This window comes from Loxodonta africana, chromosome 5 (assembly GCF_030014295.1).
Source record: "Loxodonta africana isolate mLoxAfr1 chromosome 5, mLoxAfr1.hap2, whole genome shotgun sequence".
Taxonomy (NCBI): domain Eukaryota; kingdom Metazoa; phylum Chordata; class Mammalia; order Proboscidea; family Elephantidae; genus Loxodonta; species Loxodonta africana.
The window spans coordinates 50,805,438-50,833,078 of NC_087346.1; the positions used below are offsets into that span (position 1 = coordinate 50,805,438).

Here is a 27,641-nt window from a genome sequence, read left to right on the forward strand (position 1 = left end):
TGGATTCCAATTTCAGCTTTGACACTTATTAGTTGTGCAATCTTGGGCACATAACTTAAATTCTCTAAGTTTTGGTTTTTTCATCTGAAAATGGGATCACAATATGCATTATTGTGAGTGGTTGAAAAGATTAAATAATTTGATGTATGTGAAAACATCTAACAAATTGACTGGAACATGATAAACAAATATTGGTTCCTTGCCTGCCTTTTCTTGTTCAAACATGCCTCATCTACAAACTAGGGAGTTTCTAAACAAGGATTCCTGGTTGCGGTTTGGTAAAATTCCCAGTTTCCACTGATTATTTCCACAAGTATCACACAATTCTCAAATTCAAATTAATTTTGATTTGTTTAAAAATAATTTAAATGGGAAATATAACTCTTTTCACAAAACAAAATAATAACAGCTGTAGAGTTATCAAACGTTGGGGGAATCCCTACATTAAACAAAAAAGAGAAGTGGAAATTTGACATTTAAGAACTAATCAGACAAAATCTTCAAAACTAAAAACCAATTATTTTAAAGGGTAAGTACAAATACGTACAACACTTGGTTTGTATCATGATGGTTAGGGTAAATAAAGCCACAACAGTAATTCCTATAGAAAACTGTACATGACAATTTTAAATACAAAATCCATGCAATATAAACAAATTGTAAGGGTAAAGGTAATTTTTATTCTAATAATATTTGGACATTTAAGTATAAAGAAAAACGCTGTCTACATTTTCAAGTGTAATGTATGAAACTTAGCTAATTGCAAGAGTATAAAATTAATAATGGAGCAAACATATCCATACTAATTAAAAATTTCTCAAATCTCCCAAACCAAATCCACTATTGTCGAGTCGATTCTGACTCCATAACAATCCTACAGGCCAGAGTAGAACTGCCCCATTTCCAAGGCCATAAATCTTTATGGAAGCAGAATGCCACGTCTTTCTTCTGTGGAGTGGCTGGTGGGTTTGAACCTCCAGTCTTTTGGTTAGTGACCAAAACTGAGCCTTTAACTACTGTGACACCAGGGCTCCTTCACCAAGTATATTTGAATTGAATTTAGAAGCAATGTACAAATATAATTGTAAGTTATAAATGAATAAAAGTGTTAACTCCCTACTTCTGAAGGGCAAATTCTGAATATAAGCATCACTGTGCATACATACAACACAAAGCAAGTTCATCATTTCAAATTATGCGTTCTGTAAACTTCAGAAGTTATAATTAATTGTCAGAAGCTTGCCAGTTGCTACGTTACCATGCAACCTGCAATGAAGGCATTGGTAATACAAGACCCAGCATGAAATGTTGCGAACAATGATGAGCGTTTATTCTTTTAGGTACTGGTACATATCAAGGAACAAAACTGACAAAAACCCTCAAAGATTTTACATTCTGGTGGGGAAAGAAAGATATTTAAAAAAAAAAAAGTGAATTATACAATATTCATACAGTATAGAAGGTAAGGGACCACTGAGAAAAATAAAGCAAGAGAGTACACTGCATATTGCTGTTATATAACTGGGGAATGGTGTGTTTCTGATAGTTAGACATTTTTTAAGAGTATTTATGGATATTAATAATGAGAAATTAGAATAAATAGAAGCTTTAATGAAGGTTAGAGAGATTATACAAATTATGGCAAGGGAAAAAGGGAACGATAATAATAGAACCTTAAAGTTGGCAGATTTTGATTTGTTTAGTAAACTCTCATTTTTCAGATTAAGAAACAGAAATCCTGAGAGTTTAAAGAGTAGAGAATAGGAAAACTATGAAAAAAATTAAAAAAAAAGATATCTCAAAAAAAGTACTCATCGCTTTAGGCCAGCAATTTTACCTATCTTGAGTGCAAATATTTTCTTACGAACCAGAAACAAGTATTCTAGGCTTCTGTCTATTGAAGACACTATAGCTAACAATCAAGCAAAAGTGTAAGGTTGGTGGTTATTTGAACCCTCTTCCTCATTGCCCTTAGTGGTAATGCCATCTGTGCTAGTTGTTGTTGTTAGGTGCCGTTGAGTCAATTTTCTACTCATAGTGACCCCACGTGACACAGTAGAAAGGCCCCATAAGGTTTTCTAGGCTGTAATCTTTACAGAAGGAGCCCTGGTGGCACAGTGGTTAAGCACTCAGCTGCTAACCAAAAGATTTTTTTTGGGAGCAGATCACTAGGCCTTTCTTTCCATTAGCATCTGGGTACTTAACCATTTTATGACTAGAGCGCCTATCTGTACCAGGAGATGAGTGTAAGAAAGTTCCTGTTTAATAAACTCACTCTCTAGCTACTGCAGAGTGAGACTACCAGGTTGGGACTGAGAGGAGTGACCTACAATATCCCATTCTAGTTCTTCCCATTCTGAAAATCTGTAAGTGACAGCCCAGATAGGGCCTTGTCTATTATGTAGGAAAATGCTTTCACTGGTAGTCTTCAATTGAACATAAATTATTAGAGGAATTTGCACTTCACCATATAATGAACAGAAAATCATAAACTTTGGAGTTGCCTGATCACAGGGAGTAAATGCCAGGGGCCGATTACTGAATGAACAAAAAGTAAAGATTTCTTTTATACAATGCAAATCATAATTAGCAATGTACAAACACCAGAAAAAAAGCTAGATAACTGGGAGCTCCTAAAAATTAAACATTTATGCTCCATGAAAGACTTCATCAAAAGAGAACCTATGCACTGGGAACAAAATATTGGCTATGACATATTTGACAAGGGTCTACTCTCTAAAATGTATAGAATACTTCAACGCCTCAATAACAAAGAGACAGCTAATCTAATTAAAAAATGGGCAAAAGATATGAACAGACACTTCACCAAAGAAGACATTCAGGCAGCTAACAGACACATGAGGAAATACTCACGATCATCAGCCATTAGATAAATGCAAATTAAAACTACGATGAGATACCATCTTACCCCAACATTACTAGCATGAATCAAAAAAACAGAAAATAAATGTTGGAGAAGTTTTAGGAGATTGGAACTCTTATGCACTGGTGTTGGGAATGTAAAATGATACCACCACTATGGAAAACGACATGGCACCTCCTTAAAAAGCTAGAAATAGCAATCTCACTTCTAAGAATATATCCTAGAGAAATAAGAGCTGTCACACAAATAGACATATGCGCACCCCTGTTCACTGCAACATTTTCACAAAAGCAAAAAGATGGAAACAACCTAAGCACCCATCAACAGATGAATGGATAAACAAATTATGGCACATACATCATAACAAATTATGGATAACATTTCGAAGAATGGGCATTCCAGAACTCTTTATTGTGCTCCTGAAGAGGCTGTACTTAGACCAAGAGCTAGTCATTTAAACAGAACAAGGGGATACTGTGTGGTTTAAAGTCAGGAAAGGTGTGCATCATGGTGGTATCCTTTCATCATATTTTTTAAGACTGTATTCTGAGCAAATAATCCAAGAAGCTGGACTATATGAAGAACGTGGCATCAGGATTAGAAGAAGACTTAACAACCTATGACATGCAGATGGCACAACCTTGCTTGCTGAAAGTGAAGAGGACTTGAAGCACTTACTGATGAAGATCAAAGACCACAGTCTTCAGTATGGACTGCACCTCAGCATAAAGAAAACAAAAATCCTCACAACTGGACCAATAAGCAACATCATGATAAACAGAGAAAAGATTGAAATTGTCAAGGGTCCACAATCAATGCCCATGGAAGCAGCAGTCAAGAAATCAAATGACGCATACCATTGGGTAATCTGCTGCAAAAGATCTCTTTGAGGTGTTAAAAAGTGAAGATGTCACTTTAAGGACTAAGGTGCACCTGACCCAAGCCATGCCGTTTTCAATTGCCTAATATGCATACAAAAAGCTGGACAATCAATAAGGAAGACTGAAGAAGAGATGATGCCTTTTAGTTATGGTGTTGGTGAAGAGTACTGAATATACTACGGACTGCCAGAAGAATGAAAAAATCTGTCTCGGAAGAGGTAAAGCTAGAGTCGTCCTTAGAAGAGAGGATGGCAAGACATCATCTCACATACTTTGGACATGTAATCAGGAGGGACCAGTCCCTGGAGAAGGACATCATGCTTGGTAAAGTAGAGGGCAGTGAAAAAGAGGAAGACACTCAATGAGATGGATTGACATAGTGACTGCAAAATGGGCTCAAGCATAACAACGATAGCGAGGATGGCACAGGACCGGGTAGTGTTTCGTTCAGTTGTACATGGGGTTGTTATGAGTTAGAACCAATTCGACGGCAGTTGGCAACAACAACAACAACAACACAGAGTGGAATACTACACAATAAAGGACAAGAATGAATTCATGAAACATTTCACAGCATAGATGAATCTGGAGGGCATTATGCTGAGCGAAATAAGTCAATCGCAAAAGGATAAATATTATATGTAACCACTATTCTTCTAAATGTTTACATTTAGAAAAAGAAAATGTCTACACGTAGAAGAAAACAACCTTGTTCACAAGATGGTTACAAGGAAAGGGAGGATAGGGAGGGGAAACCAGTCAGTAGATAGGAGACAAGTGTTAAATTTGGTGAAAGGAAAGACAACATACAAGATAGGGGAGTCAACACCACTTGACCAAGGCAAAGCCAATGACAATTCCTAGACTCATCCAAACACCTTGAGGGACCAAGTTACTGGGGCTGAGGGCTGGAGACTATGGTTTCAGGGGACATCTATGTCAATTGGCATAGCATAGTTCATAAAGAAAATGTTCTACATTCTACTTTGGTGAGTAGTGGCTAGGGTCCTAAAAGCATATGTGTGATCATCTAAAATACGTCTATTGGTGCAATCATGTTTGGAGCAAAGGAGAATGAAGAAAACCAAAGACACAGGGAAAATATTAGTCCGAAGGACTAATGGGCCACATGAACCACAGCCTCCACCAGCCTGAGCCCAGCAGAACCAGATGGTGACTGGCTACCAACACTGACCACTCTGAAAGGGATTACAATAGAGAGTTCCAGATAGGCCGGGAAAAAAATAAAGAATAAAATTCAAATTCACAAAAAAAGACAAGACTCATTGGTCTGACAGAGACTGGAGGAACCCTGAGACTATGGTCCCAGGCAACTCTGCTAACTCAGGACTGAAGCCACTCCCAAAGTCCACATTTCAGCCAGTTTAGACAGGCCTATAAAAAAACAACACCACATGTGAGGAATGTGCTTCTTAGTTTAATTAAGTATATGAGACCAAATGGGCAACACATGCCCAAAAGCAAAAAACGAGAAGGCAGGAAGGAACAGTAAACCTGGAGGAATGGACATGGGAACCTGGGATGTAAAGGGAAAGGGAGAGAGTGCTGACACAATGCCAGGGTTACAACCAATGTCAGAAAAATTTTGTGTATAAATTTTTGAATGAGAAACTAATTTGTGCTGTAAACCTTCACCTAAAACACAATTAAAAAAAAAGTAAACGGGTATTTTAAAAAGCAGCATCCCAGTTTCCATGAACCGATCTTCACAGGTCACAGTGCTGACTTCTGATGCCCTTCCAGGTTTAAGAGTCATCATGACCTAGCATGTTATCTTGGTTCCTGAGCCCTGTTCCTCCCAGAGGGGAAAAACTGAAACACTGATCTGTCATGAGTTTTGCCTCCTGTTCCCAGCCTCCGTGGCTTTGCCTTTGTCTGTCTGAGACGGATAAGAGCAATGCTGCACAGAGTTAGTGGACTCTAATTCAAGGCCTTGAAGCCAGCAAATGGAGTCACATATCCATCAGCACCAGTGTCCTGTCGCAAGGGTTCAAACAGCAGTAAATCCCCCACTGGACGGTGAATAGAACAGAGGAGAGCAGTGGAAAGAATAAAAATCTGTTTCCGGGGTTTTACTGCCAAGAAGTGAAATAATAATATAGCAATAATAATAATACAGCAAGTTTTAGTCTTGGAGAAAACTGTGGTAGGAGTCTAGACTACAAATCTTTGCAATCTTAATGCGTTAATCATGAGTCTTCTTTATGTGGCTGAATGCAGTCACAAGAAAGCTTTGCATTGTCCCAAATCCAATACTGAGGAGACTTTGCCTTGGAACGTGTGGGCATTGTGGCTCAGTGGTAGAACTCTCGCTTTCCATGCAGGAGACTTGGGTTCTATTCCTGCTCAATGCAGCTCATGTGCAGCCACCACCCACGCGCCAGTGAAGGCTCTGTGTTGCTATGATACTGAACAAGTTTAATGATACTTGCAGGATAAGACGGACTAAGAAGAAAGGCTTGAGGATCTACTGCCAAAAAGTCAGCCATTAAAAAACCCTATGGAACACAGTTCTACTCCGACACAGATGAGGGTTCCATGAATCAGAGTCGACCAGAGGGCAAGTGGTTACTGGTTTACTTTGGAGCAGTCTTAGGTTATCCTCTTGCCAGAAAGTTTCAATCAGAAGGCACTGCATTCACTGATCTGAAACTTCCTTGAAACCTGTTAGTAGACAGAATATCTACTCTTTCCCTAACTTGGATAAAGTCCAGGAAGAAGCACAGAAAATGATCAAATAGGGTCTAGGAGGAGAGTTTTAAGGAAGGGAGGCAATTTTGCTTGAAGAGAAGGCTAAAAGATTACTACTATAGCTCTGAAGGCTATAGTTCCTGCTCATAGTCATCTATTCATTCATTTATTCATTCACCCAAAGTGCCACGTCCTGTACCAGGAATTGGGGGATATGGAGAAGAACAAAAATAGAGATGAACAAACACAGTCTTCAAAAATCTCTTCTCCATTACCAGTGACCAAAAATTGAACAAAATTGAGGGTTGGTTTGGACACAAATGGGAATTAAGTCTTAAGAGAAGGTATCTGAGACACTGAAATGCTTTCCAAGGCCAAGATAGCAATGAAAATAAGTACATTCCCACCTACCATTTTTTTTTATTAGAACTGTTGTTTGCTGACACTGAATCGGCTCTGCCTCATGACCACGTACAACAGTCCAAAATCTTGCCCAGTCCTGCTCCATCTCTATAATCATTGGTATGATCATGAGCCATTGTTGTGGCTACTGTGTGTTTTGAATACCTTTCAACTTAGGGTGCTCATCTCCCGGCACCATATTGAACAAAATATTCTGCTGTACTCCTTGGAGGTTTCATTGGCTAATTTTTGGAAGTAGGTCATCAGACCTTTTTTCCTAGTCTGTCTTAGTCTGGAAGCTCCACTGAAATCTGTCTACCATGGGTGACCCCTGCCAGTATTTGAAATACTGGTGGCATAGCTTCCAGCATCATAGCAATACACAAGCCATCACAGTAGAACAAAGAACTACTGCTGGTTAAATGGTGATTGAGAGAATTTCCACCATTAAAAAAAAAAAAAAGACTATAGCTTCAATTTCGTAGTTTGGAATATACTATTATGGGACTGGTATGATCAATGTAAAGAAAGACAACTATTTTATGATTTCTATTGTGCATTTTATCTATCTTTGACACTGTCTGACTTATATCAGCATCCATCCAAGCCACAGAAATAGCAAAAAGGGCAGAAACCAATGGTGGCTTGTCTTCCTACCATGTTGAAGTTAACAGAAAGCCTAATGACAAAGTTTACCAAAAAAAATGAGTATGTACGAATTCATGGAAACCAGCTGTGTTACTAAGTCATGGGTTTCTCTGTTCCACGGGTTGGTGGAACTTCCCAGTCTTTGTGAGATTTATCATTTTTTAGTAAAAATAAAGTTGTGATTCTCTATCACAAATATAAAGGAGATCTTTTACTTAATTTATTTAAATAGTAGAGACAAACAAGTTGGATAATTCAAGTACCAGGATAGTGTTTTTGATTTGTCTTTTTAAGCTGAAATTTTCTAACCACTCAAATAGGAAATTTTCAACTTTTCCTGACATACGTAACTCCAGTTTAAAAACTTATGAGAAACCAAGACAAAGTAATTTTATAACTCGTGAAAGCGTTTTCTAGTCAATATATTCAATACTCAGTGACCTCTGAGGAACCTTAAGTATGACTTTCATTTGTAGAAATGCTCAGAATTGTCTTCACCCACATGCAAACTGTCCATACCTAAAATTATGAGGAACCAAAAAGTTGGTTTTGCCTTTATTCTTTCTTCATTTATTTGTACAAATTACTATAAAACGGAAGATAGGCCATTTTAAAGAAATTGTCCATGTGCTTTTTTTATATGCTTTTTTTCTTTTTTTGTTGTGCTTTAAGTGAAAGTTTACAATTCAAGTCAGTTTCTCATACAAAAACCCATACACACATTGTTATTGTCCTTGTGCTTTTAATCAATTCAGAAAATAAGATATTCTGAGAAAAAAATCTAGTTTGAACAAAGCACATTGTTTTTTCCTAAAGATAATGCTGTGTCTTAGTCATCTAGTGCTGCCGTAACAGAAATACCAGAAGTGGATGGCTTTAACAAAGAGAAATTTATTCTCTCACAGTTTAGGAGGCTAAACATCCAAATTCAGGGTGCCCAGCTCTAGGGGAAGGCCTTTCCCTCTCTGTCTGTTGTAGGAGAAGTTCCTTGTTATCAATCTTCCCCTGGTCTAGGAGCTTTTCAGCACAGGAACCCTGGGTCCAAAGGACTCCATCTGCTCCCTTGCTGCATTCTTGGTGGTATGAGGTCCCCTTGTCTTTCTGCTTGCTTCTCTCTTTTATATCTTGAAAGATACTGTCTCAAAATACAACCTAATCTTATAGATTGAGTTCTGCCTCATTAACATAACTGCTTTTAACCCTGCTTCATTAACATCATAGAGGTAGGATTTACAACGCATAGGAAAATCACATCAGATGACAAAATGGTGGACAATCACACGATATGGGGAATTACGGCCTAGCAAAACTGACACACATTTTTGGTGGACAGAATTCAACCCATAACATGCTGAAATACTAAAATATGTATATACACAGATACACACACAATTTATTAATGCAGCATATGGCACAGCAACAGGAAAAAATGTTTCAAAATATGTCAAATTGTATATTATATGCACAAAATTTAAAAGTGACAGCTATGAAATTCTATAATTGAAATCTGCTTTGTCTCCCACCCCATCCTGAAATAAGGTCTGTTCGCAGCTTACCTGTCTCACTTCCAATCAAAGGCTGGTTTGCAAAATGCTTGACAAAATCCTTCAAAGATGAGAATTCGTTAAAGCCAAATTTAAATGAATATCCAGTATATTCAACATGAAAATGTTTGACAGAGTCTTTGGCTCTGAAAGGAAAAAAAAGTGTTTAACATTATCGGAAAAATGAATATCTTTTTTGAAAGGACATATACTCTTTGTTAATAGCATCTTCGATAGCCCTTTCCAAGAACTGAGAATTACAACACAATCGTCAAAATCACCGGCAATGTTATGGAGTATCCCTTTTTTCTTTTGGCAGATAATGCTGTTTTAAATTTTCCACTCTAATGCAAGACTAGAGATAATTCTCCCTACCAACTCCCCCACCTATGGAAAATGTCCTTGAACATTAGCTCACTTAAAAAAAAAAAAGTTGCTGTCGAGTCAATTTTGACTCATGGCAACCGATGTGTTACAGGGTAGAACTGCTCCATAGGGTTTCCTTGGCTGTAATCTTTATGGAAGCAGATGACCAGGCCTTTCTTCTGCAGTGCTGCTGGCTGGACTTGAACCACTAACCTTTTATGTTAGTAGGCAAGCACAAACCATTTGTGACACCCACTGAAAGAGTCTTTGGACATTAACTTTCTTAAGGGGCATGATATGAACGGTAGGTATTAAAGATGACAGAAATGGCATGCAGCACCCTTACCAAATTTCCCTCTTTTCTTAGGCCTCCTCCCTTACCTGTGTGAGAGTCAGTCGGAGTCCCGCTTCTATCATTTACTTAGATTTGTGTGCCCAACCCTTGCCCTCCCATTCCCATTTCATTGCCTGTAGAATAAAATATCAAATCCCCTACATTGTCATTTTCAGTGTCATTTTTGGAGTGTGGCAGAGTATTAAAAAAATAAATAAAAATACTTAGGCCCACTTTATCTGACCCCTCCCTATCTTTCTAGCCTTACCTCCCACCATTTCTCTCTATGACATGCATACTCCAACTTGGGCTGGCAGCAGCATCACCTGGAAGACTTATTAAAACCCAGATTAAAGGGCCCCATTGCCATAATTCCTGATTCAGTAGGTCTAGGGTGGAGCCTGAGAATTTGCATTCTCAACCCAGGTGATGGTGATGCTGATGTTGCTGGTCTGGGGTCCACACTTTGGGAACCGCTGCTCTGATCCAACTGGACCTACTACCCTCCAAGGAGCTGCTGCCCCTGTGTCTTAGCTTCTACTGATCTTTTCACCTGGAACGTTCTTCCACCTTGTTTCTGCTGTTCTGAATCCCAGATATCCATTAAGTTTCAGTTCAAATGCCACCTCCTCTGTCAAATAGGTGATACCTCCAGCTTGAGTTCATTACTTTTTCTCTTCCCAATGACTCAAACACTTACCTGCCCCTCTTTTGTGTCATTTACTGCAACTACTTTGTGTTATTTGTTTATGGTCTTATTGCCCCCCATGAAGCCATACTCTCTGAGGACAAAGCTTTGGAATCGTCTATAATACTTGTCAAAGTGGCTGGCAGTGAGTGGGTCCTTCTAAATGTTTATTATTAAGGAATAAATGAATGAATGAAAACAACCATTCTCCTGAACTGGTCTGTGAGTCCTGTTACCTCTGCTATTTTTTTTTAAAGCATTTATGCTTTTGAGTTGATGATATTTACCCTCTCATTCAACTCAAATGTCTTCATTAAGTGTATGCTTAGCATACTTTGTTTTATACTAAGTAATCAGCGCTTGACTAACTAGCAGAAAGTTTGGCAGTTCGAGCCCGTCCAGAGATGCCTCAGAAGACAGTCCCAGAGCTCTACTTCTGAAAGGTTATAGCCTTGGGAACCCTATGGAACAATTGTACTCTGCACACTTGGGGTCACATGAGTCAGAATCAACTCAACGACAACTAGCAACAATAACAACGAGCACTAAATTAAACGATGAACATTCATTCTCTTGGGTTCTATAAGTATTACAGTTAAGGTTTTGAGACAGCTTTGAGGTTCATAGAAAAACAAGGTAGGGGAATAAGGCAAATGATCACTGGCAATCCAGGGAAGGCTCATCTAAAAATACCGAGACAGACTTTACTAACCCCTCAGGCTTTGTTTTGTGGCCAGAGAAATATCATGAAAATGCTCCATGACCCCTGGGTGTTAGATACTGGATCACATTCCTAAGTGCTTGCAATGGCGATCGGTGATTTATATTTTACACTTTTACATAGATGTAATGTCTATGCTACCTATTCTTAAGGAGCTTGCCCTAGTTGTTCAGATGAGACATATGTACAGGTAAGAAGTTAATTAACATCCTTTAATTCAATAATGCCATAGGTTTGTTCGAGATCTTTGGACGATTCATGCAATAAGGCATCTGCAGTCTAACCACACGGTGAACTTTATTTACCATTTGCTACTTTTTTTTTTTTTTTTTACTGATAAGAGAAAACATGGATCCCTGCTTCCAGCCAAACAGAACTCCATCTGTGGTTAATGATTTTCCCACCAAGGTGAGCAGGAAAGAAATGATAAAAACCTTTTTATGCCAGGTTAACTTGAAGGATTGCAACATAGGGAACCTGTGACTTTCTTCCAAGAGCAGATGGTGGTCCGATGGGAACGGTAATGCCACAATAGCAATTTGACTTTAATGGGTGGGTAGTCACGGGCAATATCATGGAGCCTTCACATCTTCTGTCTAAGCCAGGTGGAACTGCCCCAAAGCCAGGAAAGCTTTTGACATGTGAGTGGAAACCAGATAATGCTGACCTAGACCCACCCCCTACCCCTGGTTACCACTGGGTGAGATTACCCAGCCTCTCTCATCTAGGAGGCTGGATAGGAGGAAGGGGGTGGGGAGGGAAAACCCCGATGGGGCAATTGCTGCATTTGGCTGGGTTCCCGGCCAATGCCCTCATGCACAGCCACCACCCGCCTGTCAGTAGAGGCTTGCATGTTGCTATGCTGCTGAACAGGTTTCAGTGGAGTTTTCAGACTTGACAGACTAGGGCAAAAAGCCTGTGATCTACTTCCAAAATTCAGCCAGTGAAAACTGTATGGATCATAAAGGTACAATCTGCAATCCATCATGGGGATGGCACAGGACTGGGCACCATATGGTTCGGTTGTGCATGGGGTTGCTGTGAGCTGGGATGGGGTGGTGGGGGGGCACTCAATAGCAGTCAACAACAACAACAACCCGGTAGGAACTAGATTAATTTTCTTACCACGAGAGTGAAACAGAGCTTCAAGAAAGAAAGTCCATTTATAGGACAAATTAAAAGCTTATATTAATGCTTACATGATTTTGTGGTTATGAAAGTTGTATAGCCACAAATCACTCTGATTTTCCAAAGAAAGCAATGGGTAGTAAAAAAGGCACTGGGCCAGTTTCAGGGGTTTGGGCTCTGGTGCTGTTTCTATCCCTGATTTATTCTGTTCAGGGCACTCCACCACTCTGGGTTTCAGTTTCTTCATCAGTAAGGCAAGAGATTTAGATTAAATAATTCATAAAATTTCCTCCAGCTGTAATTTTTTTTTCTTTTTTGTGAATGGGTGGAGAAAGAATGTTTTAATAGCCTAATTAATGATTCAGAATTTGGGATCCTTTAACCTGGAGCTCCAGTAAGAGTCAGGAGAGTTTTGAAGTTTTGCAGTTTGAGTCTGATGATAATGTAGATACTCATACAGAGCCAGAGCGGGCTATGCTGAATTCACACAGTTCTGAGGTACCTACCTCACAGAGAGAGAGTACAGCCCAGTCCTTTCATTACTGTCCCTCAGCAGATAGCTTCCATCACGTCCATTGGAGAGAAGAAGAGCTTCCGCGGCGTGGCGGGTGAGGTTGCCATGATACCATCTAGGAAGCAAAGAGTAGCGTTTCACTCAGGGCAAGACATCGGTGACTTCTCCCTTATTGGGTTTTTCATCTCAAAGAATGCTTTAGCAATACTCTCCATATGAGTAGCCCAGAGGCCAAGTTCTCAAACAAAATATTAGGACAAGGAAATCACTGGGTGAGGTTGAAGGCCAGAGCAGAGAGAGTTGGCAAAGAGCAGAGTTTCTTCATAAATAACCCATTGCCTTAGAGTCGGTTCAGACTTGTAGTGACCCTATAGGACAGAGTAGAACTGCCTCATAGGCTTTCCAAGGAGCAGCTGGTGGATTCGAGCTGTTGACCTTTTGGTTAGCAGCTGTAGCTCTTAACCACTGCCACCAGGGTGCCACTTTGTAAACAGAAATTTTAAACAAAGTACAAGACAGAAATAACCATCAGAGTAGGCCTTGACCTATTTTCTTTCTTTTTTGTCTCTCCCTCACATTCTCTTTTGCAAGCATAGTACCATTTCATGGAAGAACCACTGAAATATTAGACTAGAATCCACTGGCATGAGCATAAGGAATTAAGATTTTTATAATGAGATGCAAGCCTCATCAAATATTGTTTCAAACTGACAAATATCTGAAGAGTGAGGGAAAGTCCCAAGGAGATTCAAATTGATCCATACGTTTTTAATTTTTTTTTTTAGAAAAGGTAACATTTGTGGTTAAAAAAAAAAAAAATCCAAATAATACAAAAGGGCATATAGTGAAAATAAAGCCTTTTTCTTGGTTCTCAAGTCCCGCAGCTCCTTTCCCCAGAGGATGTCAATGTTTCCTATTTTCCTGTGTTTCCTTCTAAAAGACCATGTATGCATCTAGAGACAATCAGGAGTCCCTGAGTAGTACAAACAGTTAACATGCTTGGCTGCTAATTGAAAGATTGAAGGTTCAAGTCCACCCAGAGGTGCCTCGGAAGAAAGTCCTGGCCATTTACTTCTGAAAAATCAGCCTTTGAAAACCCTATGGAGCAGTTTTACTCTGAAGCACGTGGGGTTGCCACGGGTTGGGGCTGACAGCAACTGGTTTAGAGGCATTCAAGTATGTCTTCCCTCCTAATTCTACGGAAATAAGAGCATTTTAGGTACTCTGCTCTGTACCTTGCTCCTGTCCCTTGATGATAGACCTTTCACATTCTTTTTAATGAAAACATAGAGACAGTCAAGTGTGGTTATTAGGCTTGTGGCCTCTAGAGGCTGTTTAGAACCAAAAACCAAACCCACTGCGTTCAAGTCAGTTCCAACTCATGGTGACCCCACATGTTTCAGAGTAAAATTATGCTCCACAGGGTTTTCAATGGCTGTAATCTTATGGAAGTAGATCACCAAACCTGTTGCCGTCGAGTTGATTCTGACTCATAGGGACCCTACAGGACAGAATAGAACCGTCCCATAGGGTTTCCAAGGCTGTAAATCGTTACGGAAGCAAATTGCCACATCTTTTTCCTTTGAAGTGAACTACAGACCTTTCGGTTAGCAGCTGAGTGCTTAAACACTGTGCCACCAGGGCTTCTTAGAGGTAGTTTTCCTGAATCCAAATCTAGGTGATAATTCTTACTAGTTGTATGACTTTGGGAAAGATACTTAACCAATCTGAGCTTTAGTTTCTTCAACTCGCTGAAGGCCTATCATGAGTACTGCATGAGTTAACACAGGTGAGTGGGTCAACAGGCCTGGCAAATGGTAGTGCTAGTTGTTATCGTCGAGCCAATGAGATCCACAATGGCATCATTTACTAGTTATCCTTTGTGGCATGATTTCCTTGTTGCTCAAGTAAAATTTTTTATTACTTTCATTTTGGTTCAGATAACAAAAAGCTGGGTACTGGAGATAGTTGCTGACCCCAAGGAACTGACAGTCCTGGGCAATGGCAAGGAAGGGGAGACAGTTACACAAATAACGTCAATGTGATGGATTAAGTCCTGTGAAAGAGGTGTGTAGAGTATATGAGAACTTTGACGAAGAACCCTACTCTGCATTGATCCTAAAACATGAAGCATCAGCCTTAGCAATAAAGAATAAACATAAGACCATCTGTGGAAGGAAGTTTCTACATATGCCTCTGATCTATCTGCTTTCTAAATCTGCATTTCCTGATGTATGTTTCTTTAGCATATTTCCTCTTTTGCGCAAAGATGCCTCCATTCTGTACATATTTGCTAGCTGAAAGCAAAGGCATGGAAAAACATTTTTTTAAGAACACTCCCTGAGTGATCTATCTATCCACAGAACAGCCCCATTCATTGTACTGACTCCCAACAAGTTCAAGTCTGTGTACTGCAAAAGGCTTTCAAAGGACAATTAGGGGAGTTAAAAGTGTAGGTATAAAAAATTTCAGGTTCAGCTAAAGCCAAAATTCTGATTCTGCTAGAAGAAGTCTCTACAAGATTCCTAAAATAGTTTTTGTCAATACTTAATTTCAGGATCAACATTTCAGCATAAGATTCAGTTAGAGTCAGCAGACCATTTATTTGAAGCAATATTTGATCCAACAAATTCTAAAACAAAACGATTTGGAAATTTCTTTGAATTTTTTCAGTGAGATATGTGACCTATGTTTAAACCATTTACAGAATTCTCTTCATATTTAATTACAGTTTGATAGCACTTTCTTTTTACTAAGAATTTTTTTTACAATAATCCCTTAAGTAATGATCACATACCATAAGTACCTAAGAAATACTTGAGTATAAAGCAAGAAGATTGTATTGTGCTCTAAACCAAAAAAAACCGGTTTCTGTTGAGTCAATTCTGACTCATAGTGACCCTATAGTACAGAGTATAACTGCCCCATAGGGTTTCCAAGGAGCAGCTGGTGGGTTTGAACTGCCAACCTTTTGGTTAGCAGCCATGCTTTTAACTGCTGTACTACCAGGACTCCTGCATTGTGCCCTAATTTAGAAAATCCTCAGACAGTATTAAATTTTGAGTGGCAGCTTCGCTTGAGTCAATATTGCTGTTTCCTAGGTTTTTAAGCAGCTCTGGGCCTGGATAAGCCTAATACAGAGCTTGGGAGACAGTCATCTACATATTATAATGCTGCAATGCAATGAGAATCCTCATTTCCCCAATAACTATTCCACAAAAGCCTAACCTCCTCCTTTTAATTGAGTTAAATATTCCCTTCCTAGTATCTTTTTTTTTTTTTATCATGGTGAAAATATACACAACAAAACATAAACCAATTCAACAATTTCTACATGCATAACTCAGTGACCTTGATTATATTCTTCAAGTTGTCTCCTAGCCTTCTTTTAATGAGCATATCTTCCAGGAGAATGAATATAGATCCAATAACATTCTGCACCCTTTGTAGGAAAAAATCCACGTTTGGAAAGGATGGTTCAAGACCCTCTTTCATAAAAAGCTAAAGGTTACATATAGGGTTAAGTTGGTAGTTTTCCCATAACTAAGCTTCCCCACCTCCAACCGTTCAGATTTATAAATCTTTACTTATTAAGCTTCAAATATGTGCAAAACATTGTACAAAGCATTGGGCTAGGCAGGTCAACGGCAACAAAAATGAAAAAGCCCCAGGTTGGCCTTCAAGAAGCCATTAATCTAGGCAGCAGGATAGAGCAAGTACACTGAAGACTATATCCAAGAGAGTATAAGGTAATACCGCTGGGAGATTCTAGATAGAAAGGTTAAAACCAGGTTCCTTGAAGGCATCAACACCTGAGTTGGCCTTGAAGAACACATACATTATTGTTTTAAGTGTTTATTATGTTTCGTGCATCATGAAACATATGTTGTAAAAATTAAAATATATACATATAAAGAAAAGAAAGTGAAAGTCTTTCACAGAAGGGGAAATAAACAGTCTCATTACGAACCAGAGATGAAAACTAATACAACAATGTGATATTTTTTATCTACCAGATTGTCTAAGATTGAAAATTTAGACAGTGTTAAGTACTGGAGAAATTTGGGGGTAATGGATATTATCATCCACTGTTGGTAGGGTCAAAGTTGGAGGGAATAGAATGAACAGAAGAGTTCAGCAGAGTATCAGGATACAAGGCAAACATACAAAAATCAGTTGGATTCCTCTACACCAACAAAAAGAACATCTAAGAGAAAATCATCAAATCAATAACATACTTAGGAATAAATCTTACCAGAGGCATAAAAGATCTATACAAAGAAAACTACAAGACACTACTGCAAGAAACGAAGAGACCTCCCTAAGTGGAAAAACATACCTTGCTCTTGGATAGGAAGACTCGACATTGTGAAAATGTCTATTCTACCAAAAGCAATCTATAGATACAATGCAATTCTGATCCAAATTCTAATGACATTTTTTAACGAGATGGAAAAACAAATCACCAACTTCATATGGAAGGGAAAGAAGCCCCGGATAAGTAAAGCATTACTGAAAAAGAAGAACAAAGTGGGAGGCTGCACACGACCTGATTTTAGAGCCTATTATACCGCCACAGTAGTTATAACAGCCTGGTACTGGTATAACAATAAATACATGGACCAACGGAACAGAGTTGAGAATACAGACATAAATCTATCCACATATGAACAACTTGTATTTGACAGAGGAACAAAGTCAGTTAAATGGGGAAAGACAGTCTTTTTAACAAATGGTGCTGGCATAACTGGATATCCACCTGCAAAAAATGAAACAAGACCCATACCTCGCACCATGCACAGAAGCAAACTCAAAATGGATCAAAGACCTAAAAATAAAATCTAATATGGTAAAGATCATGGAAGGAAAAATAGGGACAATGTTAGGAGCCCTAATACATGGTATAAACAGTATATAAAACATTACTAACAACGCACAAACACCAGAAGAGAAACTAGATAACTGGGAGCTCCTAAAAATCAAAAACTTACGCTCATGCAAAGACTTCACCAAAAGAGTAAAAAGATTAGCTACACACTGGGCAAGAGTTTTTAGCTCTGACATTACCGATCAGCGTCTGATCTCTAAAATCTACATGATAGTGCAAAAACTCAACAACAAAAAGACAACCCAATTAAACAAGAGGCAAAGGATATGAACAAGCACTTCACTAAGACAGCCAGGTAGCTAACAGATACATGAGGAAATGCTCACTATCATTAGTCATTAGAGAAATGCAAATCAAAACTACAATGAGATTCCATCTCACTCCAACAAACCAAACCAAAACCAAACCCAGTGCCATTGAGTCAATTCCAACTCACAACGACCCTATAGGACAGAGTAGAACTGCCCCGTAGAGTTTCCAAGGAGAGCCTGGTGGATTTGAACTGCCGACCCTTTGGTTAGCAGCCATAGCACTTAACCACTACGCCACCAGTGTTTCCTCACTCCAACAAGGCTGGCATTAATCCAAAAAACACAAAATAATAAATGTTGGAGAGGCTCTGGAGAGACTGGAACACTGATACACTGCCGGTGGGAATGTAAAATGGTACAACCACATTGGAAATCAATTTGGTGCACACGTTCACTGCAGCACTGTTTACAATAGCAAAAAGATGGAAGCAACCAAGGTGCCCATCAATGGATAAATGGATAAATAAATTATGGTATATTCACACAATGGAATACTGCCCATCGATAAGGAATAATGGTGAATCCATGAAAGGTTTCATAATATGGAGGAACCTGGAAGGCATTATGCTGAGTGAAATTAGTCGGTTGCAAAAGGACAAATATTATATAAGACCACTATTATAAGAGCTCAATAAATAGTTTAAAGAGAGAAGAAAATAGTCTTTGGTGGTTATGAGAGTGGGGAGGGAGGGAGGGAGAGGGGTATTCACTAATTAGGTAGTAGACAAGAACTACTTTAGGTGAAGGGAAAGACAACACACAATACAGGAGAGGTCAGCACAACTGAACTAAACCAAAAGCAAAGAAGTTCCCTGAATAAACCAAATGCTTCAAAGGCCAGCATAGCAGCGGCAAGGGTTTGGGGACCATGGTTTCAGGGGACATCTAGGTCAATTGGCATAATAAAATCTACTAAGAAAACACTGCATCCCACTTTGGAGAGTGGCATCTGGGGTCTTAAATGCTAGCAAGCAGCCATCTAAGATGCATCAATTGGTCTCAGCCCACCTGGAGCAAAGAAGAATGAAGAACACCAAGGACACAAGGTGATTATGAGCCCAAGAGACAGAAAGGGCCACATAAATCAGAGACTACATCAGCCTGAGAGCAGAAGAACTAGATGGTGCCCTACTAACACTGATGACTGCCCTGACAGGGAACACAACAGAGAATCCCTGAAGGAGCAGGAGACAGTGGGATGCAGACCTTAATTTCTCATAAAAGACCAGACTTAATGGTCTGACTGAGACTAGAAGGACCCTGGTGGTCATGGTCCCCAGACCTTCTGTTAGCCCAAAACAGGAACCATTCCCAAAGCCAACTCTTCAGACAGGGATTGAACTGGGGTATAAGATAGAAAATGATACTGGTAAGGAGTGAGCTCCTTGGGTCAAGGAGACACATGAGACTATGTGGGTAGCTCCTGTCTGGAGGCGAAATGAGAAGGCACAACGGGGCAGAAGCTGGCTGAATGGACACAGAAATATAGGGTGGACAAAAGAGTGTGCTGTCCCATTAGGGGGAGAGCAACTAGGAGTGTATAGCAAGGTGTATAAAAATTTTTGTATGAGACTGACTTGATTTGTAAACTTTCACTTAAAGCACAATAAAAATTATTAAAAAAAAAAGATAACAAAAAAAGTTGGAGAAAATTAGTGTAACTGAGGAGCCCTGGTGGTGCAGTGGTTAAGAGCTCAGGCTGCTAACCCAAAGGTTGGCAGTTTGAACCTACCAGCTTCTTCTGGGAAGCCCTATGGGGCAGTTCTACCCTGTCCTATAGGGTGGCTATGAATCAGAATTGACTCAAGGGCAATGGGGTTTTTTGCAGATCCTAGCAGCGTGTTTGCTGAACGTCATCAATTCAAATAGTATTTAAGATTAGTCTCTGCACACGAAAATTTAAAATTCCCTGAATCTTACAGCTCATATATGGAAAAAGCTTAAGAGACCTTCCTGAATTTGCCACCAATCTTAGAAACCTCATTATTAATATCACGTTGTGAAGCTGAAGATAACTTTTCTACACTATCAATAATTTTTAAAAGCATTCTAGACAAAAGACTGAGTCATTGTTCTATTTTCCATAGAGAAAATAAAACTATATGAAGAGTCCATCAAAGAAAATGAGCTAAAAATACAGAGAAAAAAATATTGCAGTAGGGGTATGTTAAACAATTAATTAATGAAAATAATTTTCTGGTTTTGCAATGTTTGTCATGTATGCCAGCTTTTTATGTTTATATTTTTTGTCATTTCTCCTTCCAAATAAATATTCCTTTCTTATTTTATTTTTAGTAATTGTGTATATATTATAAATATTCAGGGGGATATTTTGAAAAATAAACTGTACCGTACTGTGTTGGAACTAGTTTTCCTGACTTAACAATATATCTTAAAATTTATCTACTTTGATGTATGTGTGTGTGTGCGTGCGTGTGTGTGTACAACATCTTCAGTTTCTCAGTGGGGGTGCAATTGGCTTTCAAGAGGGACAACTTCTGTTTTTTCATTTTATGAGCCTCTCATTTTCATGTAATGAGTGACTTTATTACTGAGGTAAAAGGTGTCCAGGGGCCATACTCTCAGGGTTTCTCCAGTCTCTGTCAGACCAGTGAGTCTGCTAGAGTTTGCAAAAGGGTCCCTGAGGCTGAAGCTTCAATAGCTTCACGGTACTCACCTCTGAAGATTACAAAAGTCACGAATGCTTTTTTACTTTTAAAAAATTAAACAATTAACAAATGTTTAAATTAGAAAGTGAAAAAAAAAAAAAGGGCAGTTGTCATGGAGTCGACTCTTTAACTCCTGGCAACGCCATGTGTGTCAGAGTAGTACTGTGCTCCATAAAGTTTTCAATGGCTGATTTTTTAGAAATAGATTGCCAGGCCTTTCTTCTGAGGTACCTCTGGGTGGACTTGAGCCTCCAATCTTTTGGTTAGCAGCTGAATGTCTTAACCTTTTGCACCACCCAAGGACTCCTAACATGTAAAAGCCACTTGTAATACCGCTTCTAGAGAAAACTGCAGCCATTAGCTTGGTTTATATTCTTTTTAATTTTTGTCCAGTGTTTGAATCACATCTAAACCCTCTCAAGACTCTTGGTCCAATTTTGCCTACATTTTGCTAATAATGAGGAGGAGCCCACTACTTGTACAGGCAAGCTTATTCCAAACTTCCATGATTGATAGACAGAAAACTCTTGCTTACATTGAATTGACGTTTCCTGCTGTATATCTTTCAACAGAGGGTCCCAGAGTTACCTCTTGGAGTTATATAAATAATACCTATACAAGTAGTTGAAAGCATTTAGCATGCACTCTCTTCTCTTTGTATCATCTTTAACTTCCACTTTTATAACATGCTTTTAGTCCCTTTACCACCCAAGGACTTTGTCACCCAGGAACCTTATCTCCTCTGACACTGCCCAGTTTTTTAAATCGATCTTAAAGGTCAGATCTGGCCCGTACAAAACAAAGCAGCACCCCCTTACTACTGGGCACACTTAAGGCCTCTTGAGGCTGCGGTCCGTTTCTTCACAGTTACATCACCCTGCTGTATCATTCTGATTTCACTGTTGATGAAAAGTCCCGATTAAGTCATTTTCCTCTGCAGCTCTGTCATGGCTCCTCCAGCTGCACTTAGAAGGCTGATGTTTGTAGAATTAATTACAATAAGAAACTTCTTTATTACTGGGAAAAGCCAAATGAATAGGCATGCTAATGACCAGTAAACTTGAATCGTAAAGATCACTGTGGTGCCAGTGAGAATGTGGATGACTGTTATTTATTAGCTATGTGACCTCCCCTTTCCCTCCACACACAAGTAACCACCTCAGTTTTCTTGTGCTCAACTGCTAATTGAAAGGTGGTTTGAATCCAGCCCTTGGTGCCATGGAAGAAAGGCCTGGCAATCTGTTTATGTAAAGATTACAGCCAAGAAGATCCTGTGGAGCTCAATTCTACTCTGTAACACATGAGATCACCATGAGTCAGAATCGACTCAATGGTAACAGTCTTTTTTTGTTATTTTTTATGGTGACCAGTAATAATAACACACACTTTGGACCTGTGGAGCCCTGGAGGCACAGTGGTTAAGCATTCTGCTGCCAACCAGAAGGTTGGCAGTTCAAATCTACCAGCCACTCCTTGGAAACCTTATGAGACAGTTCCACTCTGTCCTATAGTGTTGCTATGAGTCAGAATTAACACGATGGCAACGAGTTTGGGTATTTTGGTTTTGGAAAATTATCAGGAGGGACCAGTCCCTGGAGAAAGAAATCATGCTTGGTAGAGAGTCAGTGAAAGAGAGGAAGATCCTCAATGAGATGGATTGACACAGTGGCTGCAACAATGGGCTCAAGCATAGCAACAATTGTGAGGATGGTACAGGAACATGCCAGTATTTCATTCTGTTATACATAGAACCACTGTAACTGGAGCCAACTTGACAGCACCTAACAACAACAGTAATAATAACTAAAAAAAAAAAAAAAAAAAGCCTTTTTTTCATGTATTGGTATGCTGCCATCTTTTATAAACATTTTACATGATTCTATTAACTTTATAGAAGGTAACAGACTATGAACTTTGCTGAATTAGCCAATATGTTATGAATATTCCCGTCATTGTGCTGGGTGCTAGGAATATATGCCCATGCGGTATGGAGAAAGGCTCTTTTTCTTAAAACTAAAAAAAGAAAAAAAGAAACTTTTTGGTCTCATTTTCCCTGAAGAAGTAAAAAAGAGCAAGCGACTCTATTCTTTATAACAATACTCTTGAAGCAATGCTATATTCTCCTTTTTCCCCAAGGCCAACACATTGCTGTAATTACGTCTCCAAGAAGAGCAGAGACTAATCAAGCTTAAAAACAATGAGATTATCATAACCAGCAGTTGACCTCGGAAGAAAGAGTGGTGTTATCCTTTCCGTGATACAGTAATAAATTAGGAGACACACACCCACTAAAGAATTTTCGTAGCTGCCTCTCAATAAAGGTACAGGAAATAAGCTCAACCACAGAGAAAGCAGGAGTTCTTAGGTGGTACAAACCACTCGGCTGCTAACCAAAGGCTGGAAGTTTGAATCCACCCAGAGGTACCTCGGAAGAAAGGCCTAATGAGCCGCTTCCAAAAAATCAGCCTTTGAAAACCCCATGGAGCATAGTTCTATCCTGACACATATGGGGGGTCACTATGAGTTGGAGTTGACTCAGTGGCAACTGGTCTGATTTACAGAGAACGGGGACAAAGGTAGATCCAGAAAGCTGGTCCTCAGCTCATTCCTCCTCTCCTTTCATTACAGTGCCTCTTCATGCTAGAATACTCTGGGCAATTGCTCCGGTATATTGGAGCCTTCATAGCTTCTTATCCCATTAGGCCTTATTGTCTTAACTTGCTGTCCTTTACAGGAGAAGCTTTCAAACATTTTGGATCACCCCACAGTATAAAATACATTTTATGTCACTCTCCATACATATGCACAAAAATACATCACAAACACACACATAAAATGTTACAGGAAATGATATTTATCCTTCCATATGCAATGTACTTAAATATTTTCTTTTTTATTATTTTTTAAAAATATTGTTGCCTACTGAATTGACTTTAAGACCACTGAAGAGCTGTAGCTGCTGTCTGAAGAACCAAGTCAAGCCTTGCAGCTCAAAGTGTGGAGTGGCAGCACCAGCATCATCTGGGATCTTGTCAAAAATGTATTCTCAGGGCCCACCCTAGACCCTGCTGAATTATAATCTGGATTTATCAAGACCCCAGAGTGATTATTATGCTGTTTAAAGTTTGAGAAGCACAGATGTGAAGGACTCTTGGTCCTAAAAACTTTAATTCATTTCAATAACCTTGATGGTTTGAGTTCAGTGATTGGCATGTGAAGTTGAGGGCACAGGGAGCAAAGCAAGGCACTAAGTGCCTTTACAATACCATGGGGAAGGCAAGGGAAGAATTTACAAGTTAATATAGAAAATCAGCAAATAGCTGCCATCTTAATGATATGAACAGTACACGGTTTAGGAGAAGGAGCTCACAGAGAACTAGAATGATCAAGAAGAGCTTCATGAGCTGGGGCTTAAAAAATGAATCTAGTTCTCATTAGAGAGTGAGAACAAAGGGAATTTCCAGGTGAGGCATGGCATAAGCAAAGGCAGTGAGGCTGAAGCATGAATGGCTAGCTAGAACGGTCCATGTTGGAGAGTAATGCAACATAATTTTGGAGGAACAGGTGGGCACCAAAAGTAATCTTGCATTTTAAAGCATGAATCCCATGACCATTTAGATGGTGTTTCTCGATGACATATTTTTCTTATTCTTGACAGGAAAAAGAAATGACATAGAACCTAGACTCTGTCGTATCAGAGTTATAAAGAGGACATACACTCAGACCCAGTGCAAGAACAGAAACTCCAGATTGTATGAAAACAGCTAAAAAGCCCTGTAGCAAAACAGTCAACCAAAGCTGCTCTTTTTTCGGAAGATTTTCTCTTTTCTTTCTTGATTTTCAAAATTACTCTCAGTTTTGGGTGACAGTGACTGACCTTCTGAACTATCTAGACCAAACATGGGAAATGCATGACATACAATATCACTTCCTTTTTCTAAAGCCATGGACAACATAACTAATTGATATGTCTTCTTTCTTGATGAACCTAGACTGGGTCTCAGAATCCTTCTGAACACAACAGTGACAGAACAAAAGACGAATCTGTTAGGCATTCCCATTCTAAGCAGTCTTTACTTGGGTTCATCTATCTTGAGTCAGTTCATGGGATTTCTTAGCTGCTGATTTCATTTTGTTCATTTTTTCATAGAGTTGGTGCTAGATATTTCCATTTTGTGGAAAATTACAGCTCTTAACTCTTAGAAATCATAGATTTAGGATAAGGAAATATCTTATTTAGCTCAATAGCTATCAGTGCCGCAATCTGTATTCAAGTAAGGTTGTGGCATATCTAAAACAAGACGTTGTTGTTGTTAGGTGCCGTCGAGTTGATTTTGATTTATAGGGACTACATGTGACAGAGTAGAACTGTCTGTCCCATGGGGTTTCCTAGGCTGTAATCTTTACAGGAGCAGATCACCAGGTCTTTCTCCATGGCACTGTTGAGTGGGTTTGAACCACCAAGTTTTCAGTTAGCAGCTGAGTGCTTAATTGTTGTGCCACCAGAGAACCTTAAAACAAGATGATGTTGTCCATATAGGCATGTTAAGACCCATATTCACAAATGTGGGCTTCTCATTCCACTAATCACAGTCATGGACCCTGTCCAAGTAGAGAGGACAAAGCAGAGGCCTTGCCGAGGATTTTGAAAATTTTGATAAGGCTTCTTGGGGTCCCTGAATGATGTAAATGGTTAAACACTTGACTATTAACCAAAAGGTTGATGGTTCAAATCTACCCAGAGGTGCCTCAAGAGAAAGCCTTGGTGATCTGCTTCTGACAGCAACTGTTTTTCCTTTTGGATAAGGCCTCAGCCAGGAGTAGCATGATGTATAGGTAAAGCCGAGGAAAGGCCCCTTCCACTGTCTTTCCAACAGGAAGGTTTCTGTGACAGAACTGGACTGTCTGTGGCTTTCCATATCACCATTCTAAATGCCTGCATTTATGCATGCTAACAAGCCAAGAAAAATGCTGAGGCCAGCTGCCCTAGGTTTCTGGAAACATGCCTGAGTGATGGCAGAGGCAGAGAATGTGAGGATCTCGTCAAACAATAAATGAAAGGCAGTTCCAGTTTTTCTGGTGGGCTTCAAGGCTCTGCTAAGAAAAACAGGACTGGAAGGGAGAAGAGAATTTTGTGGGAGTTGGAGACCAGGATAAACTTGTTCTTGAAGGAGTCTGAGGAATGAGGCAAAAAGTTCTAAGGATGAAAACACAGAGACAGACTGAGACAGACAGAGACAGAGACTCAGAGATGCAGAGACTTGGAGTGACACAAAGAGTCAGAGGCACAAATGTCAAAGAGCTGTGAATAGAGATAGACTCAAAACTGGGAGAAACAGACAGACAAGCAGGCCTCACATAGATAACCAAAAGCACATAGAGGCAGTGATTTAGGCAACACAAACACAGGCTCAAAGAGAACCAGGAGACAGAAGCAGAGAAACAGGAGAGAGATGTAGGCATATAAAGAGAGACCCACAGACCCAGACTGGGAGATGGAGCAACATACCCATAGAAGTTGGAGACAGATTTGGAGAGACAAAAGGGACAGAGCCACTGATGAGGGCAGGGGTGGGGGGAAGGAATTGCAAATAGCATCTCATTCCAGCAGAGTTCTTTCTATTCAGTTCCCAGGTCAGTCTGAACAGTGCAGGAATGGGCACAAGGCCAAAAGGGCATCACTGCTCCCCCAAGGTGGCTGGGGCTCAGGGGATGTTTGTTTCAGAATGGGAACAAAAGTTTGGAGATCATCTAGAAAAAAGACTTTGTGGATAGGAACTTGAGGAGGCCTAGAATGGCTGGGCAGAGATTCAAAACCAAAGGTTCTCTTGGGAGGACTCATCTCCCAGCAGAATCAAGCTTGACTCTGCTGTTTCTCTGGTTAGCTCATAAAAGTGCTGCTTCAGGGTGATTGACTTTAGGCTATGGTTACCATTGACAACTGACCATTGAAGGGTGGTACAGGCGATATTGATGGCCACTTTCAGGAAACTTCAGGTAAAGGAAGGAGCTCTAAACTTTGGCCAATGTAAAAAAATACAGGCAGATCCTTGTTTCATGAATCATCTCTTCTCCGTTCATGGCTCAGATGATACCTTAACCAACTTCAATTTGTCCCACCAGCAAAAATCTTTGGGCATAAGGGGACCTAAGTGAGTCTGAGGGTGATTAGTGCAAATATGTCACCAGTGCTGGTATAGCAGGGAGCCCACTGGCTGAAAGAACTCTGAAGTCTTGAGTTCTGGTTTTGACTTTGACCCCAATTGGGGCAATTCAGCACATTTAAACATCTGCTCTGTGTCAAGCACTGGGCTTGGATGAAGCAGACAGATATGAATAATCTACAGCCCTGCTGCCAAGGAGGTCACTGTCAAAATGAGCTTACTGTGCTCTAGTCTAGAGCAAGCGGCCAAAGCTTTAGCACCTCAGGACTGATACCTGCAAATATTTCTAAGATTACCTGGAGAATCAACACAAAACATATGCTCAGCTATTAGTGAATCAAAACCTTAGGAGCAGTAACATGAAACCCAGGCAACTTCAGAAAATTATAGTGATAAAGCAAGCAAAGAAGGAATAGAAGATATTTGAGAGACACTGTGGTTTTCAAAGTTTCCTTGATACCATTTTGTGAAATATACACAAAAGCAGTAGAACTAGTTCTTGTTTGGATTAGAATCACTTATTGTGGTTTAGCTCAATGGAATGACTGGCTTTCACCCTGTTCCTTCCTTGCTCATCCCTGGTCATGGCTCTGGTCTAGTCTCTTACCCATTCACTAGTCATTTACTCCTGTAAATGTGTTCACTAATGAGTTTTCCTGGCTCTGGATCCACCACCACCATCATGCTCAAGCTATCAGACTAATCTTCCTAAAATCAAAACATCATGGCCATGTAATTTCCCATTCCTACAAACATCCTAGGATTCCAAAACAACAATTGACCAAAG

The 27,641-nt window shown here is 39.6% G+C and overlaps 1 protein-coding gene across 1 annotated transcript in view; it reads right to left on the bottom strand.

Moving 5' to 3' along the window:
* DAPP1 (dual adaptor of phosphotyrosine and 3-phosphoinositides 1) overlaps positions 1-27,641 on the bottom strand; it is a 67,023-nt gene that overhangs the window by 32,769 nt on the left and 6,613 nt on the right. Inside the window, exons 2-3 of the mRNA XM_003410468.4 lie at positions 12,815-12,937; positions 9,084-9,217 (exon numbers count right to left, since the gene is read on the bottom strand). Of these exons, the coding sequence (XP_003410516.1) occupies positions 9,084-9,217; positions 12,815-12,937 (257 nt within the window). The remainder of the gene's footprint in view (positions 1-9,083; positions 9,218-12,814; positions 12,938-27,641) is intronic.